The 15,795-nt window shown below is 39.6% G+C and overlaps 1 protein-coding gene across 1 annotated transcript; it reads left to right on the top strand.

Annotated features, from left to right (window-relative positions):
- Positions 1-1,436: 1,436 nt before the first annotated feature.
- Positions 1,437-15,411, top strand: cat (catalase). The gene is made up of 13 exons (XM_079568098.1): positions 1,437-1,604; positions 5,240-5,411; positions 5,550-5,660; positions 6,617-6,747; positions 7,670-7,774; positions 7,860-7,985; positions 10,499-10,690; positions 10,759-10,911; positions 12,144-12,282; positions 12,373-12,503; positions 12,763-12,870; positions 14,073-14,156; positions 15,239-15,411. The coding sequence occupies exons 1-13, from the start codon at positions 1,539-1,541 to the stop codon at positions 15,296-15,298; spliced, it is 1,578 nt and encodes a 525-aa protein (XP_079424224.1). The 5' UTR covers positions 1,437-1,538; the 3' UTR covers positions 15,299-15,411.
- The last annotated feature ends 384 nt before the right edge of the window (positions 15,412-15,795 follow it).

The following is a 15,795-nucleotide window of genomic DNA, read 5'->3' as shown; positions in this document are numbered from 1 at the left end:
AATCAGGTTAAAGTTAAGGCAAAGTACAAAAACATCAAGACATGGGAAATATCCAGTACATGACGTCACGTGTTGGATTTTTTTCTTGAGAAAAGGTCAAGAACGCAGATGCAGAAGGATTGGGGGGGCGGGGTCAGGGAGGGGATGTGAGTGCAGTTATTTGCATAGCCCTGGGAATGTGTTTATGTAATTGTGCAGCGTCAGTCCTTAACTGGCCTTGAATGGAGAATGTTGACTGCGTAGGAGAGATAAGAGGTGACGCTGATTCAACCTCCTCCCAGGAGGTAAATAATTATTCCGATAGTTCATAAATGTGTAAATAATTAGCTTTTGCTTGGTCTCAGCATTGGTTTAGTTCTCCGGAGCAGGTAGTTCACTGCACAGTTCATGCCTTTTCCTGCCTAAATATAGTCCACCTTTTGTCTGTCTGCTCCAGAGTGCTCTTTAGTTTCAACCGACAGCAGCGGGGTCTCTTTGCTGTTGATAAGCAAGAGTCCAACTCTAAAACCTATTTAGCCTGGAGCATCATATAGGCCTGTGTGACGGAAAGTAAAGGTGCCATGCTAACCACTCATACAGTCACTGGGTCACAAAAAGGTCAGTTACACAAATTGTCCTTTAAATATGTTAAAGGAACAGGCCACCGTTTTTCCATACTGAGATATGTTCTTACCTGAGCTTTGACGAGTTCTTTAGGACCTGTCTGATCTTCACCCGTGCCTTCAGTCACGTAAACACAGCGCAGACGGCGTTAGCATTTAGCCTCTCCCTCTCTCCTCTATAGCTCCAAAACAGGTCAAGATAGAATATCTTATATTACTATATTGTAATAATACCAGGAGTAGTTTGGAATCCGCACAGTAAAGTGAAGATTACTGCGCAGATTTCAAACTACTCCTGGTATTATTACGCCTTACAATATAGTCCCCCCTTTTATCCATTGTTTAATTTTGTGTAATTATACTTTGTAGTGGAACACTTCACGTAACCATATTTAAATAGTGAAAACGTGGAAGAGCTTGGTAGCTTCTATCTTGACCTGTTTTGGAGCTATAGTGGAGAGAGGGAGAGGCTAAATGCTAACGCCGTCTGCGCTGTGTTTACGTGACTGAAGATCAGACAGGTCCTAAAGAACTCATCAAAGCTCAGGTAAGAACATATCTCAGTGTGGAAAAACGGTGGCCTGTTCCTTTAACATAGTAAGATATGAGTGAAAGGTTCCATGCACGATGCACTGATAATCCATTTAATACAAATTTAAAAGTGGTCACAGGATGATTATTTCTCTTATGCTTCCAGTCCTTCTCTTTAATAAACATTAAACACATGGTGATGTAACATTATTAGAAAGGGCAGCTTTAAGAACCAGGTCTGATGAAAAATGTAGGTCAGTCACCTCCTGTCAGCCAATCAGAGGCGAGGGGCGCGCAGAGGAGGCGGGACTTAGCTATCTAAAGTCCAGGAAGAAATCCTCCAGGTTTTCACAAACGGATCAACATCAAAACACTTTACCCTCTTGTGTGGACGCTGAACAAACCATGGCCGGCAGCAGGGACAAAGCCACGGACCAGATGAAGATGTGGAAGGAGGCTCGGGCCAACCAGGTGTGTGTAAAGTCAACTTAGAGAGAGGAATGTTGCGCAGCGGAGATGAACGGGGCGGATAAGGGTGAGGGGTCGCGTGAGGACGTGAGCTACAAAAAATGCTACTGTTGCGTCAAAACTAAGCCAATTTAACACCCAAAATCACGCTAAAATAAAACAGCAAGAACTGTCCGGATTCTCTGTTGTATTTGTACATTCTCCAGTACATAGACACGATACATTAGCTGCAGAGTTTTGATAAATGTGCTCCATGCTAACGCCTAGCTAAACAAGCACCTTCAAAGTCATCATGCTATGTGGTGTTATTATTGTAATCATGCGCAGTTTGTAGGGCTGCTCGATTATTGAAAAAAATAATAATCACGATTATTTTTGTCATAATTGAAATCACGATTATTCAAACTATTATTTGTTGCCTTTAAAAAAATCCATCAAAAAAGTGACAAAAATCCATCAAAAAAGTGACAAAAATCCATCAAAAAAATACAAAAATCCATCAAAAAAATGACAAAAATCCATCTTTTTGATGGATTTTTGTCATCAAAAAGATGACAAAGTGACAAAATGATGACAAAGTGACAAAAATCCATCAAAAAAGTGACAAAAATCCATCAAAAAAGTGACAAAAATCCATCAAAAAAGTGACAAAAATCCATCAAAAAAGTGACAAAAATCCATCAAAAAAGTGACAAAAATCCATCAAAAAAGTGACAAAAATTCATCAAAAAAATACAAAAATCCATCAAAAAAAATGACAAAAATCCATCAAAAAAGTGACAAAAATCCATCAAAAAAGCGACAAAAATCCATCAAAAAGTGACAAAAATCCAAAAATTAAAAATTAGGAAAAAAAATGTAAAAAAAAAAATTTGAAAAAAAAAAGTGAAAAAAAAGTAAAAAAAATAAATAATCGATTTTTTGCGATTATGCTAATTTTGTAATCGTTTACTGTTGTAATCGAAATCGTAATCGAATTTCGATTAATTGCACAGCCCTAGCAGTTTGGATGCTATAGCAAGTTAGAGCTAATGCTAAGCTAAAATAACTGGATCTTATTGAACAGTGAAGGCTGCACAGGTCCAGACTCAATAAGTGGGTCATTGTGCAAAGGCGAAGATCCTGACTTGGACTTCACTCCTGGTTTGTTGCATAACCGCGTGATCAAAGATAAACATGGCCTTGTATCACCTTTCCAGTGCAGACTTCAATAAAGCTGTTTTATTGAGCTTTTGTAGCAATGTAGTGTTTGTTTGTCAGGCCTGGGTCGCTCAAACTGAAGTGGTTTGGGCCAGTCACAACATGCACATTTCCCACTGGTTTAACACCTGCTGTGTAGTTGTTTTATTCCATATGCAGGGGCGGACTGGCCATATGTCCTGTATTCTGGCAGAGCACAGAAGGGCCACTGGCTCTAGGGCCACCGGTCTGGCCCCTCACTTTACCTTATAACCCCGGGCGAAACCGAGCTTCACCCAAATCTAAAAGCTTAAAAGAAAAGCATCCAAAAGCAACAAAAAAGTGACGAAAACGTGACGACAAAGCGATGAAAAAACAACAATAACATGAAAAAAAACCCCGAAAAGCAAGTGACAAAAACACAACGAAAAAGTGACAAAAAAGTGACGAAAAAGCAACAAAAACATGACAAAAATGCAGCGACAACGTGACAAAAAGTTACCATCACTTTTCTAGATTTGAGCTTTCAAATGAGGCGTTACAGTGTTGCTCTCCAGTTAAGAAGCTTTTAGATTTGGGCAAAGCCGAACTGGAGAAAATGCTCTCGGTTAAGGCGGAGGGTAAGAGGTTAACCCCTTAACTCCCACCTGAACCGAACACATTTTCTCCAGTTTGGCTTTGCCCCAATCCAAAAGCTTCTGGAAAAAAGGTGAGGAAATAGCGACAAAACTGAGACGAAAACAATGATGGAAATGTGACAAAAAAGTGACGAAAAATTTACAAAAATGTGATAAAAAAATTGACGAAAAAAAGGACAAAAATGTGATTAAAAATGACAAATACAAAAATGACAAAAAAGTTACAAAAATGAGTTGAATACCCAACAAAAAAATGATGGGAAAAAAAATTTTGATGACGTGAGGAAAAAGATCCTCTCAGTTCAGGCGGGAGTTAAGAGGTTAAAATATGTATTTGTGGAAGTGTCACATTTACGCTCATTTTGGCCAGGCTGGTCAGAGTCCAGAGCTGTTTTTCAGTCCCAGTCCGCCCCTGTCCATATGGGTTTGTTCTCTTGGGTCTGGCTGAGATCTTCACACGATTTTGAAGCCACTTTGTTTGATGCAAGTGTAGTGTAAAGCAGACATTGTGAACACACATCAGCAACTTATTATTACCAAAATTCAGCTTTGCAGAAAATAACTGCACAATGATTATCCACCGCATCAGCAGCCATCACTTCAGGCAAGGCAACGGAAACCTAGAAGTAAACACAGTACAAAACCTAAAAGTAAACACAGTACAAAACCTAAAAGTAAACACAGTACAAAACCTAGGAGTAAACACAGTACAAAACCTAGAAGTAAACACAGCACAAAACCTAGAAGTAAACGCAGCACAAAACCTAGAAGTAAACACAGCACAAAACCTAGAAGTAAACACAGTACAAAACCTAGAAGTAAACACAGTACAAAACCTAGAAGTAAACGCAGCACAAAACCTAGAAGTAAACACAGCACAAAACCTAGAAGTAAACACAGCACAAAACCTAGAAGTAAACACAGTACAAAACCTAGAAGTAAACACAGTACAAAACCTAGAAGTAAACGCAGCACAAAACCTAGAAGTAAACACAGCACAAAACCTAGAAGTAAACACAGTACAAAACCTAGAAGTAAACGCAGCACAAAACCTAGAAGTAAACGCAGTACAAAACCTAGAAGTAAACACAGTACAAAACCTAGAAGTAAACACAGTACAAAACCTAGAAGTAAACGCAGCACAAAACCTAGAAGTAAACGCAGTACAAAACCTAGAAGTAAACACAGTACAAAACCTAGAAGTAAACACAGTACAAAACCTAGAAGTAAACGCAGCACAAAACCTAGAAGTAAACGCAGTACAAAACCTAGAAGTAAACGCAGTACAAAACCTAGAAGTAAACGCAGTACAAAACCTAGAAGTAAACGCAGTACAAAACCTAGAAGTAAACACAGTACAAAACCTAGAAGTAAACGCAGTACAAAACCTAGAAGTAAACACAGTACAAAACCTAAAAGTAAACACAGTACAAAACCTAAAAGTAAACACAGTACAAAACCTAGGAGTAAACGCAGTACAAAACCTAGAAGTAAACACAGTACAAAACCTACAAGTAAACACAGCACAAAACCTACAAGTAAACACAGCACAAAACCTAGAAGTAAACACAGTACAAAACCTAGAAGTAAACACAGTACATGCATATTGATGTTTCCTAATATTGTGGCTTTTGAAAATCAAAAATTAACCATAACATTTAAACAACATGTAACCTATGCAAACAGTAAAAGTAATAAAAAACTGGCATAAAAAGAAAGAAAAGAGCTATGAAAAATGTAAAAAGTGGCAGCAAACCCTCTGATTTATAAACTGATTTTCCTAAATGGTGGTTTTCATTGTCCTCCGTTGCTGTAACACAGAGGCCGGACACTCTGACCACCGGCGGGGGACAGCCCATCGGAGACAAGCTTAACCTGCTGACGGCCGGACCCCGCGGGCCGCTGCTGGTCCAGGATGTGGTCTTCACCGACGAGATGGCCCACTTCGACCGGGAGAGGATCCCAGAGAGAGTGGTGCACGCCAAGGGAGCAGGTAAAGGAGACACCGCTGATTTTTAAATGTTCAGAGACAAAATTCATTTTATGATATCAGCAGTGTGAACAAGAAGTTAACAAAGGGTTGAGACCAGTTTAAAATTTGAAAACTGTTTTTCTTATTTCTCTTTTCCAGGTGCTTTTGGCTACTTTGAGGTGACTCATGACATCTCCCGCTTCTGTAAGGCCAAGGTGTTTGAACATGTGGGTAAAACGACGCCGATTGCCATGCGCTTCTCCACCGTGGGTACGATTAAAGTCTTTTTTTTTTTTTTTTTTCTTTTTATGTTTACGTATTATAAGGTGTACGTTTTGGACAAAGTATCATATTTTGTTCAGAATTTAGCAAATTAGCATATTGCGTATTGCTCTCCCAAAATGTCATCCGATGGGCGGGGGAGTGACTGAATTTTGCGGTGCATTATGGGTAGCAATAGTCTTGGCAAGTTCGTTTTCGCTCGCTCTGCTGCTTCATCTGCTGCTAAGAGGAATACAATTCTGTAGCTGATATTTTACGATGCAGACTTCGACTTTTCCGACTCCCTATATTTGGGGCTCGTACCTCCCGCCTCCTCCTGCCTTCAGCGGACACTTTTAGCCACACACTGCCCGCTGTACGGTCTCCCGCCCGGCTCGGAGCCTCGAAGGCCGGGCAGGATAGCGAAGCGTTGCCCCAGGGGTCTGTGAGCCATCCCTGGGAGACTATAGTAAAAAGCACTGACAGCCTCTGATTATCTCTCTCTGCTCAAAGCTAACTAGCTCCTTAGCAGTGCATAGATCCGGTGAAAACAAGTATTATGCAATAATGACGTAAATACAGCCGGTAACTATATAAAGCCTTTGAGACGATCACACACTGAGCCGGGCTTGATGTATTTGTGGTTTATTGCAGACTTTTCATCAACAATGAGCTGTAGGCGATTGTAACAAGCTAACGGGGCTAACCTGGAATAACCATCGTCCACTGGCACAAATAATGGTCCTTTATTCGGACACATGGGCTGGATATGAGCTTAAATACTGGGGAGATCCTCACGTAGACCATGGTTATAGCTATAGTTGAAGATCCAGAGGACATGGCAGTAACAAAGAGAGAGATCTCCTTCCTGCTTCAGAACACATTCAAAATCACTCGCCCCTGACGTCTAAATCAGTGGTTTTGTACAGCCCGATATCACAACACATCCTCCCTTGTTTTTCCAGCCGGGGAGTCCGGATCAGCGGACACGGTGAGAGACCCTCGAGGTTTTGCTGTGAAGTTTTACACCGAGGAGGGCAACTGGGACCTGACTGGAAACAACACCCCCATCTTCTTCATCCGGGACGCCCTGCTGGTGAGGAGGCGCCATTACTGGTTCACAGTTGCTCTACACTTCAACAACACAATAGTAAACAGTAAAGTGTGGTTTAGGGGCCCCCTGGTGGCCCTCAAAAGATACTGCAAGAGGGTCTATAAAATGTCTTGAGAATTAGAAGCAGTTTGGGTTTTCTGCAGTATAGTATATTAGGGCTGCTCGATTATTGAAAAAATAATAATCACGATTATTTTTGTCATAATTGAAATCACGATTATTCAAACGATTATTTGTTACCTTTAAAAAAATCCATCAAAAATGACAAAAAACCATCAAAAAATGACAAAAAAACATCAAAAAAATGACAAAAAAAACATCAAAAAAATGACAAAAATCCATCAAAAAAAACATCAAAAAAAGACAAAAATCCAGCAAAAAAGGGACAAAAAAACATCACAAAAATGACAAAAACACATAAAAAAAAAGACAAAAATCCAGCAAAAAAGGGACAAAAAAACATCACAAAAATGACAAAAACACATAAAAAAAAAAGACAAAAATCCAGCAAAAAAGTGACAAAAAAACATCACAAAAATGACAAAAAAACATAAAAAAAAAGACAAAAATCCAGCAAAAAAAGTGACGAAAATCCATCAAAAAAAATGACAAAAAACATCAAAAAAATGACAAAAAAACATCAAAAAAGTGACAAAAATCCCCAAATTTAAAATTAGGAAAAAAAATGTGAAAATAATTATAAAATGTAAAAAAAAAAAAAACAATAATAATAAAAACAAAAATTATAATCGATTTTTTGCGATTATGCTAATTTTGTAATCGTTTATTGTTGTAATCGAAATCGTAATCGAATTTCGATTAATTGCACAGCCCTATAGTATATCTTATTTTGAAGCGTTATTTCCTGATCTTTTATTTATGCAATGTCTTTTTCTTCTTGCAGTTTCCTTCATTCATCCACTCTCAGAAGAGGAACCCTCAAACCCACATGAGGGACCCCGACATGTTCTGGGACTTCATTAGCTTGAGGCCAGAGACTCTGCACCAGGTAAACCCAGACCTCCTCCTGTTTGTGTGAGGTTAGATTCTTCCACCTGACTGATCATGTCTTCTCTCTCGTGCGCTCCTGGCAGATCAGCTTCGTCTTCAGCGATCGAGGCATCCCAGATGGACATCGCCACATGAACGGATACGGCTCGCACACGTTCAAAATGGTGAACGCCGCTGGAGAGCCCGTCTACTGCAAATTCCACTTCAAGGTCAGTCCGATCGAGCCGTAACATCACCCCTTTAACACTTTGATACAATGTACAAGACGGACCAGACACAAACGAGTAAACACACTGTGATGCCTCAATTCTGAAGGTTCTATTCCTGATGATAATGAGACACTTTTAATTTGTGATGCACAGTCGGTTTCAATTTCTTTGACAGGTTCATCTGTCTCAAAAAATCTGCAAATTTAATTTCTTCTGATTCCATTAGAGGATTTTTTTTGTAATTTCATAGAACTTCTGAGGTAAAAACTGTTGAGCGCTGTCATTATTTTGCAAGAAATTAGATTCGACTCCAGTTGGAATCCCATTTAATGCTTTAGATCAGGGGTGCCCAAACTTTAGGTCTCTGAGGGCCAAAATGAAAAAGTGCCTGTGGGTCGCGGGCCAAATACGGCGATGTCAAGCGTGAAGCGCGTATAACTGCATATAATAATAGTTACTTTACTTTATTTTTCGATAGCCTATACATTTGCATTTGATTCTATCTACGCAAATAACATGTGTTAACTCTGGGAAAAGCCTAGTTTGTAGCATATAGTGCAAAATGTAACATTAGATCATTTTGAAAGTGTCAGTTCAGCATCAATTCTTTTATTTTTTAAGTCAATTTTAACATGTACCTTTGTTGATGTCAACGACCTTTGCAATAAAAGTTGGAAAACTGGGAGTTGATGCAACAACCCTCTGTGAGAAACACCAAGACACCACAACAGTGTTTCCTTAACTTTTGCAAAAGGAGAGAAACAGCGCCCCCAATTTGACGCTGGTGGCCAAAAAGTGTACTGCATTCATATTTACCATTGAGAATGAATGGAAGAGAATTTGTATTAACCACATTACACAGCGCAAAAGTAGGTCACTCTCTGGTGGGTCAACAGAATTGTTTCGGCCCGCGGGCCCCACTTTGGGCACCCCTGCTTTAGATGATATTTAAGACTTCATTTCATTTTTTTATTTATTTCATTCATTTAAAAATGCAACAACAGCATTTAGCATAAATGAAAAGGAGCAGAAAGAAGTAAAAACTTCTAATGTCTGCCCCTAATGACTTTAATTTTGGCACAGTTCAGATCAGAGTCTATTGATCTCACAAAGTTACAAGGGAGTGCAAATGTGCAATCACCAAAAACAAGGTAATGTGCAAACAAGTGGTGGTAGATAAAGGTATAATATGTACAATGGATTAAATTAAAAAAGGGGCATAAGTGTAAATAATCAACTTAGAACAGAATATAGTTGTACAGCCATTCTTTGAATTACTTGCTTTTAATGGCCCCACCTGACTGTGTGTTTACCACCACAGAGTACGTTGTAAACCCAGCAAAAACCATACATCGTTGCATTGTCTTCAACTAATGTTTTATTAAGCGATAGAATTAGAAGTTGAATCTAAATTAGTGACATTTATTTTGTTTGCTGCCGCTCAAAGCTGTACATGGACTTGAAATGTGCACTTAAAACAATTTGCTTAAACAATTCATGCAGGAGGGATTGTGAGAGCTAGAGACGAGTTTGGGCCAAATAAAAATGTTTACAAATTATGCAGGAAAGATCAGGTAAACCAGCTTTAAGAGCTTTTTTCCAGAAGTAATAATGGAGCTTGATAAAAAAGATTAACTCAAGACAAATGATAGATTTGGATATTATACAAAACTAAACTTGATCTTGTTGCTGTTGAATTTCAGATGGCATGTTGTCGTATTTCTGCAGCTCAACATTAATTGTTAGTGTTTTTCCAGCCCTAAAAATGCTGTTTATTAACAATACATGTAGCTGATTCATGAACTTAGACACACCTTTTATTTAAACCTCAGCTCAAACAATAACAAACACTTCCCTCCAGCTTCATTTAACACACAAAAATCTTGATTGATTATAAAATCCCATGACGATTACTGATATGACCAAAATGGGGATTGTGATTTCGATTAATTGCCCAGCCCTAACTTTTTCTTTTACTCAGTTAATTGATAAACTGATTAATCATGGATACCTCACACTGCAAAAAGTATTTAACTAGATCAGTATAAACATCTCAATTTGAGCACAATAATCCAAATTTTAGTTGTTCTGACTAGTTAAGAAGTTGTTGGGCATTTGTCCCAGATTATTTCACTTGTTCTGAGATGTTTCTGACTCGTTTCGATACATTTCGTCCTTATTTCAGGTCCTTTTCTTTGCCAATGGGGTAAGAAAATTGGTCTTGTCTCATTGGCAATTTTACTTTCTTATTTCAAGCGAGATTTACCCTAGAACTGGTCTGAAATGTCCTCAAACAAGCAAAGCAAACTCGGTCCGATCAGGAAAAGTGTCTAAATGAGTGAAAACCGGTCAAAACAAGATCCTCAATTCCTCAATGCAAGTCATTTAAGCCAATGCTTGATATTTACTTTTTGTAGTGCAACCTTTAACATATTGCGATACGACATGTTTGGCACAATCATTCCATCTTCCCCTTCGAGGAGATTAATAACATTTTCTGTTTCTGTTTTCAGACTGACCAAGGCATAAAGAACCTCTCCGTGGAGGAGGCGGGCCGTTTGGCTGCCTCTAACCCAGACTACTCTCTGGCAGACCTGTACAACGCCATCGCCGAAGGAAACTTCCCCTCCTGGACTTTCTACATCCAGGTCATGACCTTCGACCAGGCCGAGAAGTACCCCTTCAACCCCTTCGATCTCACAAAGGTCAGATAGATGAGACAAACATGTAAAACAGGGACAGATTGTAGTACTGTTTGTGTCTGCTCTGTCAGGTGTGGTCTCATAAGGACTACCCGCTGATCCCTGTGGGGAAGATCGTGCTGAACAGAAACCCGGTCAATTATTTTGCTGAAGTCGAGCAGAGTGCCTACGACCCGAGCAACATGCCTCCAGGGATCGAGGCCAGCCCCGACAAGATGCTGCAGGTACAAGAGTAACCAAAAAACTGGATAATGGAGGAGGTCTAGTTTGGGCATATTATGTTAGTTTTAGTAGCATTTACTAATGATAATGAAGTCATTTGTCTGCACTGCAAAAAGTACCCGACTAAAAACAAGGAAAAAAATCTTAAAATAAAACATTTTGTCTTGTTTTAAGAGAAAAATTCTGCCAATGGGGTCAGCATTTTTTTCTTCCAAAGAATTCTTATTTCTAGAATATTTTTCTCATCATAAAACAAGAAAGAAACACTAAATTTTAGCAAATAAATAGCTAGAATTAAGCAAAATGTCCTCAGAAAATGGAATAATTTAAGGAAAACGTATTCTTATTTAGTGAAATTTTTTGGATATTTTACTTAAATGTTGCTTGATTTAAGTAAAATGTTCTTAATTACACACATTTTTGAGCAAAATGTTCTTAATAAATACTAATATTTAAGGAAAATATTGCCCTCACCCGGGGACCCGTCTCCATGATGTGGAGCCAGAATCACCTGGCTGGAGGATTCACCTATTGTACATGTTTTTAGTGGTAGGGTATGTAGTATCTATCAGTTCTGAACCCCTTAACTCCCACCTGAACCGAGCACATTTTCTCCAGTTTGGCTTTACCCCAATCCAAAAGCTTCTGGAAAATGGCGACAAAACTGAGACGAAAACAATGATGGAAAAATGACAAAATGTCAAAAAAATGACAAAAATATGATAAAAATTTGACACGAAAATTACAAAAATGTGACAAAAAAATGACAAATTTGATAAAAAATTGACGAAAAAATGAAAAAAAAAAGTGACAACAATGTGCTAAAAAGTTGACAAAAAAATTACAAAAAATTGACAAAAAATGAGTTGAATGCCCAACAAAAAAATGATGGGAAAAAAAATCTGATTACGTGAGAAAAAAGATCCTCTCGGTTCAGGCAGGAGTTAAGAGGTTAAATCAAGAGTTGTTGTGGGCTTAGTTTTTCTTAAAATAAGAAAAATATTCTTTGTCTAAAGCTGAAGAAGATTCAAAAAGTGTTTCTTTCTTGGCTAGATTTTATTTCCTAAAATTAGTTTTTTTTCCCTCAAGAAAACTTTGCAAGGGAAGACATTATTACTTTTTGGGGAAAAAATAAGATAACATTTTTTACTTGCTTAGAATCCACTTTTTGCAGTGTGTTCTGGGCTGCGTGTTGTGCTTCCGTTCCCCTAACCTCTGTCCTGTTTTTCTGCAGGGCCGTCTCTTCTCATATCCAGACACTCATCGCCACAGGCTCGGAGCGAACTACCTCCAGCTGCCGGTCAACTGCCCCTACAGGACCCGAGTGGCCAACTACCAACGGGACGGGCCCATGTGCATGTACGACAACCAAGGCGAGTCACGACACTGGATCCTCTTCTTCTCATCCTCCTTACCACATTGACCTTCTCTTCTTACCTGTACTACCTCCTTTCGTCCTGCAGGTGGAGCTCCAAACTACTTTCCCAACAGCTTCAGCGCCCCGGAGACTCAGCCGCGCTTTGTCGAGTCCAAGTTCCAGGTGTCGCCGGACGTGGCTCGATACAACAGCGCTGACGAGGACAACGTCACCCAGGTGCGTGCAGAAATCAGGCTTTTCTCTTCGTCGGGAGGAAAGGAGGCCATTTGAAAACACACTGAGCAGTCGGAGTATGCGGAATAATGAAAACAGTCATCAGCAAGAGTCCTTCAGAGTCCACATGTGGCTGATTTTGATCTGTAGCCTCAGGGCAGGTAGATGCAGCATAAACATACAGTTAACACCGGAGCAGTGAAGCCGTTGCACTTGATGCCCAAAGAAATGTGAAGCTACAATGATGTTCATGTCTTTGCAGGTGCGCACTTTCTTCACTGAGGTGCTGAACGAAGAGGAGAGACAGAGACTTTGCCAGAACATGGCAGGAGCCCTGAAGGATGCGCAGGTTTTCATCCAGAACCGCATGGTACGCAAACGCATCACTACAGCTGGTTTGTCTGGGTTCATCGACATTACTATGATGGCACAGATCGAGGCTGAGGAGTTCAAATCCTCTCTGGGTTTGCAATTAAAATGAGTTATGGGTAATGGCCTTGGAGTGATTATATTCAGTCACTATTCTTGACTGCAGGCCTGTTCTCTGACCTGCAGTCACTGACTTTAATGATGTTTTGAATGTGCAATCCTAATCTTCTGAGTGACTTCAAGCCAAACTCCTGCTGTGTTCGATAATAAACCTGTCGCTACATCTACACCGGCTCTGACAGTTTCAAACATGAACCACCATGACAATGTGAAGCAACACAGAAAACGGACCATGATGAAAAAGCTGTTTCAGACTTCAGTCCTCAAACACTACATCTCTCACTCACAGTAATAACAATGCTGTGGTTACATTTTCAACCAATTTCTGTCTTTGGTTCATATTCAGAGAGAAACTGACGCTTTAACTCACAATGACATTCTTCCAGTAGTGTTTGCAAATTAGCCATGTGGCTTTTAAGTTTAGATTCTAATTGTGAGAAATAGTAGCCTTCATTTGGGCCTTTTACTTTGAATAATCAGTGAGATGTGCACTGGGCGGTGGTTGGCATCACTCGTGGGGGGACGGCGTGTTTGCTTGTGGGACGGCTCATTGCTCTTAAACGCTGGTGAAGAACCTCCAGAGGTCCCTATCCTCCTCTTACCTCCTTCCTCACTGACGGCACTTCTGATCATGGAGTGTGTTGATGCACTTACGGTTTTGGGTAAATGACGAATCTCCTCGGGGCAGGGGGGGGGTGTTCAAAGAAGATAACGGGAAAGGGGCAGTTCCTGTTTTCTGCTGATTCACTCCCACTTGCCATTGCTTCATTTTTGCCCAAGTTAACACAGTTTACGGGCAAAATTTCACATCCACAAGTGTCATTTAGTAACCAGAAAGTTTTGCCCAGGGTTTGAACTTTATTGCTGGACAGTTTCCCCCATGCATCAACCCTAAAGCCACGAAAACTGTATGTGTGGTCAATTTATCTGTTTTGTCTTTGGGTTTTGGTCTTAATAATTCTTAATAATTGCTCAATAATTGGTTTTGTTTCTCATAATTTGCGCTACGGAAACATGAAAGTAAACGTAAAACGAAAACGAAAGTAAAATCATTTTGTGTTGTGTTGTATTTCTTTTTTCTAGCTGGAGAACCTCAGAGCTGTCCATCCCGACTACGCCAACAGAGTCCGGTCCTTCATGAACAAGTTCAGCCAAGAGGCCAAAAAGGTGGGCTCAGGTTTACAGTTCTGATGAAAGTATAAAAGTAAAACACAGTAATAATGAGCGTCATTCTGATCTTGAAGTTGAGCGAGTTTGAATTTCATTTTCATTGCTGCCGTTGTTGATACACTAAGTTTTACAGCGAGTTTATAGTGTAAGTTCATGTGAAAATGTGTCTCATTTAGAAGGATGGCATCAGTTGCATAATTAGCATTTTATTTCATTGAAGCAGCAATTTATTGAAGAAATGTTGGGCAGAAAAGTGATATTTTTTGGATTTTTTCTTCTTCTTTTTTTTAAGCTACTGACAGGAAGTGACACAGATTAATATAACGTTCCATAGATACAGACGGTATCTCTGGAATGGCCTATATTTGGTCATGTTTGAAGCAGTTAAAGGGGGGGTATTCTGCAAAATTGACTTTTTCCAGCTTTCCATCATGTTATTCTGTCACTCCCTCATTAAAAACATGGCTGAAGTGTTGCCTTGGCACATTCACGTATTTCTGAGTAATCTGTAAAAACTCTGATGGCGGCCATTTTAGGGATAGGTTTGCGTTTTGTTTGAGTCCTCCTAGGAACGCCCCCACCTCCTGGAGACGCCTCCGAGCTTTGGTCACCAGCCGAGTAACCAACCACTGCTCCTCAGCAGAACCCCCTCCCCACTGATGCCACAGACAGCGTGTGGAGGGGGCGTGTCTAAAGGCTCAGAGGTTCTTAAAGAGACAGAGGCCTATTTCAAGACATTCACTACAGCCATTTTATACAAGGCAGTTATTCTAATTTACTGCATTTACAGACCAACAGAAGGTTTGTCATCATTGTAGTGTGATATAGACTGGTGCTATGGGACTGACAAAAGCAGAACACCCCCTCTTTAAGGAAGTGAAACTATAAATAACACAAAGATGGCCAAACTAAAGGAAGCTGGGTACAATCTTTAGCAAAATCTTCAATATAATTGTGTTAACTATGTTGTATCTCATGTGTCACATGCACTTTAAGTCAATTGATCTTTCCAACCCACAGTTTGCAGCTAATGCCTGAGGTTCTCTGTTATTTAACGTTCCCTTTCTTTTGTTCCACAGAGCAACAATGTCCACGTGTACAGCCGTCCAGGAGCTGTCGCTGCCTCTTCAAAGATGTGAAGTTTTCTGTTTCTACAGAAAAAAAAAAGCAAATGCACTTAACATGACCACAACAACTATATAACCTGCTTCTGCTGCTGCTGCTGTGATGCAACCGTCCCATTAAACGCAGATCGAACTACAACAAAGCATTTAGTCACAAGGCATCACTTATGGTGAGACAGAGCTGATGAAAAGGGACTTTTTTAATATCTCATTCCTAGCATTATTTTTTGAGCCATAAAAATAAAGACGGGGTAAAAAGGTATTTAGATAAAGAATAAAAGCAAATGACATTTTATTTCTCATATTACAGCAAAAGTTTCAAATGGATGTCTCTATTTTGCCCAATTCACCTGCAGTGTCTCGCCTTAAGTCCTCGTCTTAACAGGCAGTCGTCATGTTATGCCTTATGTAAATCTATTTTTTTACTAGTATCTAGTTGAACTACATGTCTCGAATCATTTCATCACTAGCCATAAACCGAACATTTAATTTATGCAAATGACTACTTTCCT

Source organism: Gobius niger (genome assembly GCF_951799975.1).
Source record: "Gobius niger genome assembly, chromosome: 12".
NCBI lineage: Eukaryota > Metazoa > Chordata > Actinopteri > Gobiiformes > Gobiidae > Gobius > Gobius niger.
Note: the sequence above shows the minus strand (reverse complement) of the source record. Positions and strands in the feature narration are given on the sequence as shown.

What these genes read in the sequence shown, in the direction of transcription:
- cat (XM_079568098.1), top strand. Translation starts at nt 1,539, where the DNA reads ATGGCCGGCAGCAGGGACAAAGCCACGGACCAGATGAAGATGTGGAAG. An exon ending in ACTGCAAATTCCACTTCAAG is followed by an intron (nt 7,986 to 10,498) that starts GTCAGTCCGATC and finishes TTCTGTTTTCAG; the next exon opens with ACTGACCAAGGCATAAAGAA. An exon ending in TCAGCCAAGAGGCCAAAAAG is followed by an intron (nt 14,157 to 15,238) that starts GTGGGCTCAGGT and finishes TTTGTTCCACAG; the next exon opens with AGCAACAATGTCCACGTGTA.